Raw genomic sequence first — 15979 nt, 5'->3', positions numbered from 1 at the left:
GCTGCTCAATGCTACCCCAAGAACTCCCCACCTCCCCCATCACACACACACACACACACACACACACACACACACGGACTCTTAATCTTAATCTGGATGCACACTCCATCCTCCTCAGCCCCTGTTCCAGTCCTACCACTTACTTGCTGTGTGATCTTGGCCAGATGACTTTCCCTCTCTGAGCTCCCTTCCTCATCTCTGGCATGAGGAAATGACAGTTCCCACATTGCTGAGTTTTGATGAAGATGAATTGAAATAACGCACTCAGCCTAGTGCTGGACACATAGCCAGTGTTGGGTTGGACTCAGTGACTGGTAGAGCTCCAGGATGATCACTTGCGCGTGCGCGCGCACATACGCGCATACACACGCTTTTCCAGGTCTTGGTAGTTCCTGGGAGTCCTTCAACCACACAGGGCTTCAGCCCCTAACAGGTGCGCACCAAACCCTGCCACACCGCTGGGCTCCATCCCACAGACACACTCAGGCACCCGCCATGCTCTCTTGCAGGTCCCCCCATTCTCATGGGTCACCTCCCACCCAGGGCCCCACCAGTCAGCACCACTGAGGCTGATTAACAAAAAACACAACATCAAACGCCTTTACTTCTGAACTCTCCCCTTTAAGGGGAGGCAGGAAATAGAACATTCTTTTTTGGAGGGAAGGGGATTTAATTCTTAAAAAAAAAAAAACAAAAAACAAAACTAGAATTAGTCAAATACTGATCTGAGGCCCTGCCTGCTGTGGGCCCCATCCCGGCTTGGCCGTGCCCCCGCAGCAGCCCCCACCTCACCCCGGGAGCCGGGGTGGCACCAGGAGGGCCCAGCGGAGGCCGGCGGCACCCCACCCCCTGCACCCCTACGCAGCCCCTCCTCAGTGATCCGCTGGCTGAGGGGGCTGCAGGTGGGCGGGGTGTCACCACCTCAGAAAGTCCCGGATGAGCTTCCAGAGCTTAGTGACCCACAGATTGACGCCGAGGTCCATCAGGTACTGGATCTCAGGCGTGAGCATGCGACGGCAGAGCTGCGCGTGCCGCTGCCCGATGCTCTTCTTGAGGTTGTAGCCGAGGATGGACTTGGCGCCCAGCGGCTGCCAGGGCTGCATGGCCGAGTCCTGGATGGCGGCGGCGTCCACGGCCCGGCCCCCGTCGATGCAGATGCGCCGCATGCGCTCGTTGGCGCGCCGCAGGGCGGCCACCTCCCGGGCCATGCGCTCCCGCCCGAACGCCTCCACCTTGCGCCAGAAGCTGGCGTTGAAGTGGCGGTAGAGGCGGGCGTCCAGCACGTTCCAGGCTGTGGCGCGCTGGTACAGCTCCCCGGAGAGGCGCGGCACGGCCGAGGCGCGGCGGGCGTTGAGCTTGAAGTAGAGCACGTCCTCGAGCTGCCAGCACAGCATGTCCTTGAGCAGCACCAGGGACTCATCGAAGTACTCCTGCAGGAGCACCAGGTGGAAGCGGCGCTCCACCTCCAGGATGTGCTCCTGCACCTGCGGGTCGCTGGGGTCCAGGCTGCTGTCGTAGCCCAGGTCGAAGAAGAGCAGGTTGCGGAGGTAGTGGGCATTGTAGCCGTTGGGGTCGTAGTAGCGGTCCGGGTCCTGCAAGAACTCGGCCAGCTTGTCGCGGCCGGAGAGCTTCCACGTGAAGGGCACCACCGAACCGAAGTAGTGGAAGGAGGACTCGAAGAGACGGGCGGGGTCGCGGAGCACGGTGATGAATGTGGCATTAGGTGGCACCAGCCCGCGGACCTCGTCATAGTGGAAGCGCATGTGGTTGCAGATGATGTTGAAGCAGGCGCCGGGCCGGTAGTCCTGCACCAGGTTGCGAGCGAAGAAGGCTGGGTAGTCGAAGTCGTTGCGGCCGTTAGGGAAGGCGAACTTGAGCCCGTGCTTCTGGCCAAAGCGGAACAGGATGTTGAGCAGCGTGCTGCTGGCCGTCTTGTGCGTCTTCATGAACACGATGTCGCGCCGAGGCTGGCAAGCTCCCGCAGAGCTGTTGGCCTGGGTCTGGGTCTCGGGCTCAGCGGGCTCCGGGGAGCAGGGCGCTGTGCCTTCTGGGGTCCTTCTGTGGACGGAATGGTGGGGAGAGTCTCAGGGGCTGCTGGGGACCCTCGGGGACGCAGAACCCCCAGTGCCCCGGTGTCTAAAGATCGGCGCTTGTTAGGGATGGTGGGGAGGAGGGGAGCCAGGACAGGGGACCAGACAGGCCTGCGTCCAGGCTGCGGTGCTTGGGCAGGGTGCTTTGGCCTCTCTGGCCTCACCTTCCTCATCTGTGAAACAGGGGAAATAACAGCCCCTCTGCGGTGTTGGTGTGAGGTCCAAGTGTGACAAGCTTGCTGGTTCTTGTCTCATTCCTGGCCATGGCATTGTCTATCACCAATTAGCATGAGGCTGGACCACAGGAAATTTTGTAGGTTGGTTTTCAACCCAAAATAGTCAATCATTGGTGATTTCCCCTAGTTCGGCTTGATACCACCAGCTAAGAGCACCAACCATGGCAGGCCTGGGCTCAGCAGCCCCATGAGGGGGTGGGATAGCCTCACGGTTAGGAGCCAGGCCTGGGGCAGGGGGCAGACAGACCCCGGTTTGAATCCGGGCCTTGTGTCAGTTGAGTTCTCCTGGACAAGTCACCCCCACCTCCCGGCCCCACTGGAGCCTCAGATGGTGATCAGCCCAGCCCCACACACAGTGTTACTGGGTCCTCATACTTCTATGAGGCAGGCTCTGTTATCATGTCCATTTTACAGAGGACACTGAGGCCCAGGGTTACACAGGGAGCTCTGCCCGTAGCACCATTTCTGCCAAGCACAGCACAATGCAGGCCCCAGGGTGCCCCCACACCCCAGCCCCCACCCCTCAGACCCCCAGGAGAGCCACTCACGTGGAGGCCAGGCCAGTGTGCAGTGGGGGGACAGCATAGGAGTACAGCAGCACCAGGAAGCTGGTGAAGAGTGCGCCCAGCACCAGCCCCTTGGCCATGGACACCCAGCGCTTCTTCTGTGGCAGCGGCATCTCAGACACCTGTGGGGTCACAGAGCAGGGCAAGCATCAGGAGGCCAGCCCTGGGGAGCCCCCATGCCCGCCCCAGGCTTGGCGGGGTCATGGGCAGCCTTTGACATTGAGACCGCCCTTTGCAGGCTCTGTGGCCCCCCAGCAAGGTCCACATGAGGACAGAGAGACAAACACACAGAGAGACACAGCAACAGGGGCACAGACAGAGACAGTGGCAAAGCCAATACAGAGAGAGACTGGGGCATGGCACAAGAAGCAGGTTCTACTAACTGGTTCAGTTTTAATTTTTTTTTTAAAGATTTTATTTATTTATCAGGAAGAGAGAGAGGGGGCACAAGCAGGGGGAGCAGCAGGCAGAGAGAGAAGCAGTCTCCCCACTGAGCAAGGAGTCCGATGCGGGACTTGATTCTAAGATCCTGGAAACATGACCTGAGCTGAAGGCAGCCGGTTAACCGACTGAGCCACCCAGGTGTCCCTCAGTTTAAATTTTTAAGGGTAGGGTGGGTATCTGGGTGTCATCAGTTTACTTTATATGTTTTGGGGCTTCATAATGAAATTTTTTCTTTTTTTTTTTTTTTAAGATTTTATGTATTTATTTGACAGACAGAGATCACAAGTAGGCAGAGAGGCAGGCAGAGAGAGAGGAAGGGAAGCAGGCTCCCTGCTGAGCAGAGGGCCTGATGCGGGGCTCGATCCCAGGACCCTGGGATCATGACCTGAGCTGAAGCCAGAGGCTTTAACCCACTGAGCCACCCAGGCGCCTCTGAAATTTTTTCTAAGACAGAAAAGAAGACCCTCTCCCAGTGCCCCATTCTCCCCTCGCCCCAGGCCTGGGGCCAGCACTATTTACAAGGAATCATTCACTTTCCAAAGACCCAGCCAGTGCCGCCTGTTCCCTGTGTCACCCTTTCCAGCTGCCCAGTGAAGGGCTGGCTCCTCAGCTCTTTTCACTGGTCCCTGTGCCCCTGGGTCTCTAGGGCAGGCAGATGGAGAAACTGAAGCTCCGAATGAGGAAGGAGAGGGTTCAGGTCACCCAGCCAGACCTACCTCCTCTCTCTGACTGCCAGCAGGCAGGGATGCCCAGGTAAATATGAATTCTAGATAAACAATGAATAAAATTTGTGTAATTTTATTTGTTTTTGAAGATTTTATTTATTTATTTGAGAGAGTGTGCGCACATGCACGAGCGTGGAGGACAAAGTGAGGGGGAGAGGATCTGAAGCAGACTCCGTGCTGAGCACAGAGGCCCCCTACGTGGGGCTCGATCCCACGACCACAAGATCATGACCTGAGCCAAAACCAAGAGTTGGGAGCTTAATCAACGGAGCTGCCCAGGTGCCCCCAAATTTGTTTAATTTTACTACTGCATAGCACATACTAAAAATTATTCAGCGTTTATCTGAAAATTACATTTAACTGGGGTCTTTTTTTTTGTTGTTTGTTTTGGGTTTGGGGAGAAGTTTTCGGTCTAGTCTTTTGGTCTAACTGCGGCAACCCTAACGGCGGGGGACTGAGGCATGAACTGTAAGGGGGGTAGTTCGTGCTGAGGGATGGGAGTCCAGGAGAGAGCTGGGGCTTAGGGCACCTTCCTCCCTCCCCTTAGCTGTAAGACCAGAGCACAAAACTTTCCACTCTGGCTCTAACACACACGGCATGAGGGCCTTGGGCCTCTGAGGCCACAAGAAGTCATGCACGCCACCCCGTGACCACACGCACGGCACGTCCCTACCATCCCTGGGGGCAGAGGCTAAGTAGCCTGCCCAGAGGAGGACCCCACATATTTCCCTCTGAGAAAGTTACCCAAGGCACCCATAAACCCTTCTTGGAGAAGGGGCACTCCAGGTCCCAACCCACCAGCCAGCCCTGAGTCTTCTGCTCATCCACTAGAAATTTCTCATCACAGGAAAGGACATGAGGAAGCAATGTGCAGAGGAAGAAGCTACACTAAAGAGAAGCCGGCCTCCCTCAGGACAATGACACAGCCCTGTCCCCTCTTAGGTGGGCAAGGTGGACAAGGCAGGGGTAAACGAGAATGGGGGAGAATGTTTCTAGAAGGCAGTTCGTCCTAGCAAAGGAGGAAGGTATAAGCTCTCCAAATTCCAATGATTCTATAGAAACACTTCGGCAGAGTCCCCCATGGCATGGTGTTAAATTTAAACGACCTCATTAGAGGTCCTCGACGTCCATCAGTGGGGGATGTTAGGCAAACCGAGACCTGTTCCCAGACGGAGTCCTCTGCACACATTAACAAAACAAGACAGAGCTAAGTGGACTGGCTCAAAAACACACCATGATCTAATAATGTGAAAAAAAAGAAACTTCCAGAACACTATGCCCCCAAATCCCTATATGTATACATGTAGTCCCAGAAACAACTGGAGGGCAGTATTCTAAATTTTAACAGCAGTATCCTCTACCTTGCTGGGAAAAGGGGTATATACGGGAATATTTTTCTATAATGTGCATTTCTGTAACAACTGCTTTTTTAATCCAAAAAAAGGGCAAAATTTCAATATATTTAAATAATAGGTGATAAAGAATGCAGGGTAGGATAAGGTGGCTAGGCAGTCTGGTCATGGAACGAGAGGTGCTGACCCCAGGCTGTGGGAGGCCCCAAGCCTGTGTTTCAGTCACAGGAACCCCCATGGAGTCCCAGTTTCTCATCTGTAAAGTTGGGAAGCTGATAGTACCCCTCGCCGCCATCACTGACTCTTTCAGAGACAGAGGAGGCAAAGAAAGCAATTAGCATGTAGTTCTCTCTCAAAGAGTGTTAGCTGTTTCCCTCCTGAGCCCCTGGGGACCTGGTCCTGGTCGTCTCAGTCTTTGTCACCCTCAGGGTGGGCTCGCTGCTGCCCAGTCCCGGCACAAAGCAGCTCCATGCATCAGGTGCCCCAACTGGGCTCCCACCCTGCCAGGGGACCCAGTAGAAAATAGGGCAGAGCAGTAGGCCAGGCCGGAGCCTCAGACTCCTGGCCCAAACCTTGAGTGGGCCCTAGGCCTCAGGTTCTCTGACTTTAAAACACGGATGGGTAAAATTTCCTGCCCTCCCCAGATCCCAGGGCCCACTCCTGCCCCAGCAGCCCCACTCACCAGGGCACTTTCTGGAAATCTGGGAGGCTGAAAGCAGAAGATCTGGGGTGGAGGCCCAGCAGCAGGGGGCAGACCAGCTCCCCAGAAACCACCAATCAGGCTCCGCCTAGCCTGGCCCAGGACAGCGCCCCCAACCAGCCCATCACAGCTTCACTCATTCATTTGTCCACTCTGCCACTTGGGCTTCCTGAAACCATGCCTGCCCTCTGGTTTGACCTTGGAGCCCCTGTTATGAGCCAGGTCCTGGGCAGGGGCTTCTCTAGAACATCTCACTGATCCTGCTCAGCTATCCCAGGAGGCTAACCTCCTGTCACCCCCATTTTGCAAATGGGGAAATCAAGGTTCCAGGGGGTGATGTGACTTGCCCAGGGTCACTCAGCAAGGCAGGGAGCAGGGCTGGGATTCAGGCCCTAGTCTGTCGGCCTCCAGTATGCACCCTCCAGCTTTGTCCATGGCAGCCCCTGCCTGGCGTGTCCCAAGCCAGTCCCAAGCCTGCAGGAAGTGTGTATGCGACAAAAAGATCGACCACAGGAGGCCAAAGTATGGCTAATGGGGCTCTGTCCCAGCAGCACAGCAAGGTCTGACCCCTGTGGGCTGGGCCAGGGCAGCCAGGAGGAAGAGAGGAGAAACAGAGGGCACCCTGGGGGCTGGTCCCTACTGTCTCAACAGCCTTCCTGCCTGGCCTCTGTGAACTTGGGCATGCCTCTCAGCCTCCCCATCTTAGTCTCCTCACGTGTACAATGGGCACACAGCACCAAGATCGGGGCAAACAGGCCCTTGGTAATCCAGGCAGAGTCCCTGGGTAGACCAAGCTCTAGACAGGGGCTGGCTGGCAGCCAGAAGCCTAGCGGAGAAGAGTCATGAGACTGAGATTTCAAAGCCAGGATGCACGTACACAGACAGAGATCAATACACATTAATTATTATTATCATCACTATTGACCAGGGCCCAGGTTCCCAGGCCTCCCTTAAGGGAGGAGAGATCCTGTCTGTGCACGGAGGCAGACAAGCCCAAAGGGAACTCATCCCTGCGCTGTCGGAGCCTGGCACCTAGTTAATGTTTGGTGAATGACCCCCATGACCCTCAGGGCAGAAGGGAGCTGCAGCTAACTGAAGGGTGTGAGAGCCACATGTGTGAGTCACACAACCAAGGGCGACCTGGAGCCAGCACCTGGGGCCGGGGTCCTGCGTTTGAGACCGGGTTCAGCCGTTTCCTTTCTGTAGAAGGAAATCTAGGCAAGGCTGTGTCCCTCTCTGGGTCTTAGATTCTCCTCTAAAATGATGATGCCACCCCCCTGCATAGATGCTCTATTCAGATCTTCCTCGTCCCACAAGGAAAGAGCCCAGCACAGGGCTGGAGCAAAGCAGACACCACTGGGCATGGATGGCCATCAGTATAATTAACATCATTATGATTGCCCTCCCAGGGTCCCAGTCAAGGCCCCTTCAAGGTGTGTGCCCCCTGGCCCGTGATGGAGGTTTGCGGTCAGGGGGCAGCCCCAGGTTCAAGGCCATGGAGTACCATGGACAATTACAGTGTGGCCTGAGCCTCAGAGCCTCCAATCGGGAATACAGCATAGCAGGGAAGCCAAGGCTCAGAGAGGGTGGGGTCACCCTCAAGGTCACACAGCACAGCAGCAGCAGACAGAAGTAGAACCTGGGTCTCTCTTCCTCTGCCCAAGGTGGTGACAGTCCCAGGCACTCAGGGCCGATGGTCCCTCCCCTTCTATTCCTACTCTTCTTGGTTACCCTAGCGACATCATCCTCTATTTACGCTGACAGCTGGCTCCCGGCCAGGCCCAGCAAACCTCCTGTTCCATTGAACCAGCACCCTCTAGAGAACGAAGGAGAAACAGGACTCATCCCCACAGCACGCACACAGGGACACCAAGCCCGGGACAGTAAACCTTCTGTCCCTTGGCGTCACTGCCACTACCAAGCAGGCCTTGGTCCCAGGTGTCCTGCTCCCCCAGGGACCCCTGTGCTGGGGTGGAGGAAGACACACTCACCTTGGGCCGAGGCTGGCTGCCCCTCTCCTCTCCCTGTCTGAGCCACATCTGACTCCCAGGCCGTCTCTGCGGTCACTGGGAAACAGGAACGCTCCAATGACACCCAGCAGTGCTCGGCTGGCTCCCTCATGCTCCAGCGCGTGTGAATATTCATGAGTTCCCTCCCTGGGGATACCAGGTGGCATGTGTCTCTACCCTGCAGGTGCTGCCTGGGCCCTCTGCCAGGGGCATCTTCCGGGTGGTCCCTGACTATCTCTAGACCCCAGCAGCCAGACAGCTCCTATGCCCCAGGGCTCAGTCAGGTCTCCGGTGTCCTTGCACCAAGGACACAAGCAGCCGCAGAGCCCTGCAGAGAGTCGGGGAGGCTAACTGCTCCTCGAAAGGCATCTCATTTAAGTCCCACAGCTGCCCTATGCATTAGCCCACTCTCCAGGTGAAGGAACCAAGGCTCAGAGAGGTGAACTCACCCGTACAGGGTCACACAGTTAGCCGGGGACTGTCAGACCCAGACAGAAAATCAAAATGCAGACTTGCCAAATTCCAGGGCTTAGAGATACTGAGACACAATCAGAGACCAAGGTTTGTCTAAAATCGGCAGAGCCCACAAAAGCAAGCAACTCACCTGGGAGTCCTCCTGGGGGCAGAGAAACTGACCAGCTCTGCGAGGATCAGTCTGATGAGATTTCACCTCTGACCCCAAGTCCTTCATCAAAGAGGCAATACAGATCGATCATGCCTCTCCTGTCGGCATCCTGTGTGGGGATCGGCACACGGGACACCAAGTGATTCAGGCTCGTTGCAGGTGCCGATCCTTCCCAAGGTCTTGGCAAGAAGAGGCAGTTCTCGGAGCCCTGTCCTAAACCCCAAGGGCCCTCAGGTTCACCCAAGGCGCCGAAATCTCTTAGACCCCTCTCTTAGCTGGGTTTAGGTCTGTCTTCGGGTCTGGGTTCGGCCTTGCCATGAACAGAGCATACCTAGAAAAGCACCTCACATCCTTCCATCAGACACAAGGGCCCTGGGGATCAAGGTTTACTGGTAATTGACCATCTGTTGATATTGATCATTACTGTGATAGTCATTAATCTCACACTGAGCACTTTCATAGGCTGACCAGCTGCCAGCTCCTCTCAGGGAGCAGCAGGCATCTGACACCACTCAGACGCTTTGCCCTTTCCCCCATAGCCCCACCTAGCCTGGGATCAGCCCTCAAGGCCCCATGAAATACCAGAGCTTAAATAGCCACAGGGAGGACCAAGAGTCCATAGCTCTCCGAGTGCTGGATTGGCCCAGGGCACAGAAAAGAGCTGTTCCATCTGTTCTAGACTGAGCTAGTTTAAAAACAAATAAATGTATGGGGGTAGGGGATGAGTCAGAGCAGAGCTGGTAACAAACAGCAGAGAGGTGGTTTATAAGTGTGGACTCTAGACCAAACAGAGTCCACTCCTGTGCTCAGGACTTCCCACACATCACACACCCTCATGATCCTTACCACTAGAGGCCCCGTTGCCACCCCTACTTTACAGAGGAGGGAGCTGAAGCTCAAGGACGCGATGTGACAAGCCCTGTGTCACCAGAGGTTAAGGATCTTGGGCAGGAGGAAGTGGAGATCAGGCTCCTGAACAAAAGGTGAGGTCATGGTGGGGTGGGAAGGCAGGCAAAGAAGAGACACCTGAAGCAGAGCTTTCTAGAGTAGGAAGCATTGAGAGCAGAACCTTTGCTTCCAGCCCTGCCACAGGGTTCTCCTCTCAGGGTATTGATAGTGACATCATCTCTGGCTGGTTCTCCCCCCACCCCAGCCAAAGAAATAAAAAATAGAAAATGTTTTTAATTATAAAGGCAGTATATATCATTGAAAAAAAAATTCAGACAAGTACAGAAAACTGTAAAGAAGACAATGAAAAAAGCCCCATTCCCAGAGGTCACTGCCCTTACAACTTTAGCACAAGCCTCCCCACATTTTTTTCTGTCTATAAACCCATACAGATGATAGAAGGGTCCCATTTTGTCCTACGCTTGCTCCCTCCTCCCATGTCAATAGGTTTTGGACATCTTTTGTGACCCCAGTGAGTCTTCAGTTGATCTGTTCCACGGCACTGTGCCCTGCGCTAGGGTTCATGATTCCCGGGCCAGAGTTCTGGGCTCACAGTCCTGAGGGTGAGAGGAGCAGGCAGCTTCAGGTGCTGTGATGGGGGACACACTGGTAGGGCTTGCTGGAATGCAAACACCTGATCCAGCCTGAAGGGGACAGGAAGAGCATGCTCAGGGAGGCTTCCTGGGGTTAGGGATCCCTGGTAGTGGAAGAAGCTATGTGCTCTCTGATTTCCAAAGGCAGCTAGTTCCCTTTTCTCCCTGAGTGTGTGGCTGAACTACATCTCCCATCCTCCCTTGTGGTTCAGCGTCCTTGTGTGACTGAATTCTGGCCAATGGAATGTGAGCAGAATAATAGCTGTTGATGTCAGGTAGGCGGACCTTCTCTGTGGTCTCCTTTGGAATATGCTGGATGAATGGGGCCGTGGTCTATGATCTGGAGATGGGCGGGGATGGGGGGCTCATAAGAAGGGAGGAGGCTGGTATTGGCATCACCACTCCCTAAACACCCGATTAGATTTCATGAAATGACAACTAAACTGCCATTGTGTTAAGCCTTTCCAAACTTGGGCCTTGTCTGTTACAGCAACTAGGCTTAATTAATGCACCTGTTACCCTGGAATGAGCCAGACAGAGAGAAAAACATGTGCAAAGACCCAGAAACTAACAGATATTCACCTTGGCCAGAGTGTGCAGTATGTGTGTATGTCAGAGGCTGGGTTTGCAGGGGAGACTAGAGGGACAGCCAGAAAAGGGACAGGGGCAGGCAGGAGATGCAGGGTCTTGAGGAAACATGCTAAGGAATCTGGCCTGGATCCTGTGGGCAATGGGGAACCCTGGAGAGTCTTCAGGAAAGAAGTGAGGAGATGGGATTCCCATCAGGCTGCTAGATGGAAAATGAACGGTAGAGGTGGGGAAGGACTGGGAGAAGCCCGTACACCTTGACAGTGGTTGTTACAGCTGTCTAGGTATGAAATGACCTGGACCAAGAAGCCTGGGAATGAACTGGAACCATCTGTAGGCCATGGCATAGACAACATTTGGTGAATGATAGGGTGTAGAGAACCCCTGTTGGGGTGACTAAGGGGGGGAGCTGGCTGGGGGTGAAGCTAGTCCCTGACTGGGGGAAGCTAAGAGAGGGGTATGTTTAGTATTGGGGTTGGAATGGCAATGTCACTTTCAATTTAGGACAAGTTGAGTCTGAAGGATGTGTGGCATGCTTGTAGAATACGCAAAGAGCAGTAAGATCCCTTACCTGGAGCACAAGAGGGAGATCTCAGTGGAAAGACACTGGGAGGCATGGGCACAGAGGTGGGAACTGAGGTCAAAGGAGCAGATGGAATCCACCAGAGAAAGGGGGAGGAAGGTGAAGAGCCCTGCCGGAAGAGCAAGAGTCTCCCAAGGAGATAAAGATGAAGGGCCTCTAAAGCCATTGGCTGTAGAACATTCTGTGGAACACTACTCCCCAAGAACCATTCCCTGACTGATGAGCATCCCTGCTGTTTGCTCAGTGCACACACAAAGGTACAGGGTTCTGTAAGATAAGGTAAAGGGGTGAGGGTGTCCTACGGCTGTTTCTTGTACCTGGAAGGGAATCTCATGGGGACACTGGAGGAGACCTTCAAAGTGGAACAACAAGACTCGCCCTAGAGTACTTGGGCTGCATATTTGACAGCAACTATTACAGGTCTAAAGGCACCCATCCTCACACCCAGCAATTCCATCTGTGGTCATTTGTTCCCAGAAGATACCCTAACAGGAGATCTGAGGTGGGTGCAAAAGTAATAGCAAAGGGGAAAGGTAGAAACAACTTAAATGTCCAATGATAGGGAATGGTTAAAAATATTACATGATAGGGACGCCTGGGTGGCTCAGTTGGTTAAGCAGCTGCCTTCGGCTCAGGTCATGATCCCAGTGTCCTAGGATGAATCCCACATCGGGCTCCTTGCTTGGCAGGGAGCCTGCTTCTCCCTCTGACTCTGCCTGCCACTCTGTCTCCCTGTGCTCTCTCTCTCTCTGACAAATAAATAAATAAAATCTTAAAAAAAAATTACATGATATTCACCCCACAGTTTATTATGTACTCATTTAAATGATGTCTACAATATATAATAAAGTAAAAAATACACACACACACACACACAATTTTGTTTTACAAAGAGTCTGTATTACTTTGAAAAAAAATTAGAATGAAAAAGATGTTTCCATTTTTTTAAAAAACTGCAGTCTGGCTGGAGGAAGAGAGAATTGGCCTACCCCACCTTGCTGTATGAGCCTCAGTATCTGAAACTGGGGAAGAGACAGCAGGCGCCCAAGGCAGAGAAGCTGGGAAGTGTGGACTGCACAGTTAAAGGTGCAGACAGGACAGGTTGGCCCTCCAGCCAGGAGACCTGGCACAGTGCCCCGCAGGGACCCAGAAGTGGGGTGCCCCTCTGGAGTGGGGTGCTGGAGGAGAGATGGGGAGGATCACCTAGGGAGGGAATTCAGCTGAACCCCAAGTTGCTGGCTCACAGGACCGCCCCCAAACTGTCAGCCCTGACGTCTTGCCCTCCTGCCTGCCCCCTGGGCTGTGGGGATGACTGCCAGCTGGGTCCCAGGTCCTGCAGCTGACTAAAAGAGGGCAATGTTCTTTGATGATTCAGAAGGCACTTTCTCATCTTGCAGGGTCACCTATTCCTACCATTTCAAATGGCAACCATGCCTGGGACCCCCAACAGACTTCCCAGGGTCACCTGCTAGCCATGGGATGGGTGGGAACACTGAGGCTCAGAAACTAGCAGAGGGGTTCACCGGCAAAGTCAAAACTACAAGCAAGCTCTTCCTGCTACACCACCTTGTCTGGGCAGTCACCACCAGGGCTGAGTTGACCCAAAGTAGCTTCAAAGGGGCAAAACACAGCTTAACCAAGAAGTCAGTGGTTTCTTCATTAGCTCCCAGTTACTGGGAACACCGGAGGGGAGTATGTGGAAGTTGGTAATAATCGTTCTCTGTACCCTTTAGCACGGCTGAGATGTTTTCTAAAGGAATGTCATGCACTTGTTTGCATAAAAATATGTAACAGTATAAAGGTTTTTAAAAGGTGCTGAGCACCTGCTACGCACAATATCCGGGTTCTGCCCACCAGCCTCTCCCCTCCTGGAAAGGCTGAGATGCTCTAGCTATGAATTCTGACTCTACCAGTCCCCAGCTGGGTGATCTTGGGCTGATGACTTCCCCTCTCTGAGCCTCATTGTCTTAACAATGGGAATATTCTGCCCCTCTCAGGGCTTACTAAGAGGACTAAACTGGATGAGGCATGCAGGACCCTTTGCTCAAACCTTGGATTATCATCATGACCCTTCTAGACCCACCTGGCAGAAGAAATAGGACCCACCAGTGCAGACTCCTGGAAGGCAACCCTCCTCCATCCAAACGCCTATATTTCCCATGCTCCAGACCTGAGTCCCCTCATCCCCAGATTTTACATCGGGGGAAACTGAGGCACAGGTAGGAAAGGACTCGGCTAACATCTCATGGCATTTCAGGGAGAGCACTGCTGGAATCAGGTCTGGGAGTGCCCAAGCCACCTGGAACTGCCAGGTGGGAAAGAGGTTATCATCTGGGGCCCCAGTTCTTCCCAACCATCACTCCCCACCTGGTGATTCCTCCAGCCCCCAGCCCACTGATCCCCAAGGGCACCTCTGCTCTCTCCTGCCTGCCCTGTCTAGAGTAGAATAGCGCTCCTAAGAGGGCTTGTTCTTCCCCATATTCCTCACCCAGTCCAAGTGAAGCAAGAAGCCCTTCACAGGCCTGCTGCCGCGCCTGGAATTCCACCATCTGTGCCTCATTCGCCTAGGTTAATCACTGCCTCTCACCACAGTGACACTCAGTCCCCTAGGGCCCAGAGTGGGGGCTGTCAGGGAAACACTCCTTTCTTGCTGGGGGACAAGAGGGCATCTGCCCCATGTCTCAAACAGCAGTCCCAGGCCCACTGGACAAGGAGATATGCAGGAAGCAGGTTCCTCTGTCCACAGGGAGCTTCCTTGAGGCAGGGCTCGGCCTGAGTGAGAAGCAGGGAATGAAGCAGCCCGAGGTGGCAGCTGGGAACAGGGCTCTGTTGTCTCCGCTCCCAGGGTAGCAGCCTGCCCACCCCCTGAGTGTCAGGCAGAGCTGGGAGCTAGGAAGGCAAGGGGGGGGAGGGGTCCTGAGCTAGGGGTTTGGGGCCAATCTGGGAGCCTAGGACCCCAGAGCAGCAGAGAGGTCTTGAGCAGGGCTGCAATCCTGAGTTGTGGGCTGGGACAAGACTCCTGTGATTCCTAATCAATTCAGCCACCTTTGAACTATGTATGACCTTGGGCAAGTCACTGAATTGCCCTGGGCCTCAGTTCCCCCTAAGGATAACGGGAACGCCCTCTTTCACAGGACAAAGTACAGTGCCACACTATAGGGGCTGCTCTGGCCCAGGCCTGCCCGTGGCCTTAACCTCTCTGGATCTCAGGTCATGCCCTTGGTAAAGGAAGAGGCTGGATTCTCCCAACTGGACTGTCCTCCTGAGGATTTTCATGGCACCTGTCACCTTGGCAACCCAGGGGATCAGGTGTCAGGCCTGCAGCCCTCCCTCCTGGTATGGGTTACTGCAGCCAGATGTGCAGATGCTACTGCAGCCACCTCTCCAGCTCCAGGCAGGTGGGAACGGGGAGCCCTACTGGGAAGAGACCACAGTCTTGCTCTGTGCTGTGACCAAGTACCTGCTTGTTAATGAGAGGGCAGACCAAGCTGTATCCCCTCCTGACACTGGTCCTAGAAACTCAACCGGCTGGATTTCCTATGGACCCTTCCTGGATATCAGGGCTTGCTCCGTTTACGAGCTTCTCTTTGGTGGCCTTGGGCCTTCCCCAAGCAGAGGGGGATCCATCCCTCCCCCTCCCCCCCAACCACTTCTGGAGAGCGCTGGTGGGAATAGGGGAGATCCCTGCCCTTCCTCCCCCAGGGCTCAGGCTGCCTGTCCAAGATTAATCATTAATGGACTTCCAGCTCCAGCCCAGTTTCAGCCACACCCACCCTGTCCAAGGACTGGGACAACTCTGGAAAGGGGACTATGAGGAAAAAACCAAGGGCAGGGCACACACCAACGTACCCCCCAGCTGCCGACCCTCTGTCAGCCCAAAGGGCACTCATTCCCTGGAGTAGCTGTTGGCACTCTCGCACCACCCAGGTCTGAGAGTGACTCCCACGGTCCCGGTTTGGAGGTCTGGGCAGCGCCGGCTGCAGCCTCAGACAGGGCACAGGCAGGCAATGGGTGCTGGGCCCCCAGAACATACCTTAGCCCCGTTCTCCTTGGGCCTGGCGTGGCTGTTTCGGTCCCGGGCCCGCGCCGCCCGGGCGCTCACTAGGCGGCGGGGCGTACCCGCCCGGGCCCCCGACTCCACCGGACCTGAACCATACTCCCGCCGCCGCCACCGCCACCGCCACCGCCGCCGCCACACTCCCTCCGGCCAGGTGCGGCCGCCAGCCTGGCCCATCCCCCGGTGCTGCGGCCAATAGGCAGCCGGCCACGGCCCCCTCCCGGCCCCTCCGCGCCCGCCTGGGACGCACAGAAGCCGCATTCAGCGTCCCCGCGCGCAGCGCTGCGCCCCCGCCGCCGGCTCAACAAGGCGCGTTTGTCTCGGGAGCGCCAACAGGGCCATTGTCCCACCGCTGGACCCTGAGGCTCGGCTGAGCTCCGGCCCGGAAGGGGATTCGAGGGTGCCTGGGAAACGGGGTGGCGTGGTGCTGGTGATGAGGGCAGCCCAGCTCTGGGCAAAGGGA

General features: G+C 55.2%; 1 protein-coding gene across 2 annotated transcripts; it reads right to left on the bottom strand.

Annotated features, from left to right (window-relative positions):
- Window positions 1–575: 575 nt before the first annotated feature.
- On the bottom strand, window positions 576–15664 carry GAL3ST1 (galactose-3-O-sulfotransferase 1). Of its 2 annotated transcripts, XM_080822052.1 has the most exons (4): window positions 15493–15664; window positions 8727–8856; window positions 2875–3014; window positions 576–2058 (listed from the first exon to the last, which is right to left on the bottom strand). In XM_080822052.1, the coding sequence occupies exons 2-4, from the start codon at window positions 8811–8813 to the stop codon at window positions 915–917; spliced, it is 1371 nt and encodes a 456-aa protein (XP_080678178.1). In that variant the 5' UTR covers window positions 8814–8856; window positions 15493–15664; the 3' UTR covers window positions 576–914. The 2 variants fall into 2 exon arrangements, with proteins under 2 accessions (XP_080678178.1, XP_080678179.1); XM_080822053.1 differs by lacking the exon at window positions 8727–8856 and having other exon boundaries at window positions 15493–15654.
- Window positions 15665–15979: the final 315 nt, after the last annotated feature.

Source organism: Martes martes, assembly GCF_963455335.1.
Source record: "Martes martes genome assembly, chromosome: 13".
In the NCBI taxonomy this organism is placed as follows: Eukaryota; Metazoa; Chordata; class Mammalia; order Carnivora; family Mustelidae; genus Martes; species Martes martes.
This window is presented reverse-complemented; position numbering and strand designations above follow the sequence as displayed.

Excerpts from the sequence above, each read along its gene's own strand:
- GAL3ST1 (XM_080822052.1), bottom strand. The coding sequence starts at position 8,813 with ATGAAGGACTTGGGGTCAGAGGTGAAATCTCATCAGACTGATCCTCGC. Across the intron at positions 3,015-8,726 it reads GCCCCCAGGAGGACTCCCAG|GTGTCTGAGATGCCGCTGCC; the intron begins GTGAGTTGCTTG and ends GTGACCCCACAG. Across the intron at positions 2,059-2,874 it reads CACACTGGCCTGGCCTCCAC|AAGGACCCCAGAAGGCACAG; the intron begins GTGAGTGGCTCT and ends TTCCGTCCACAG.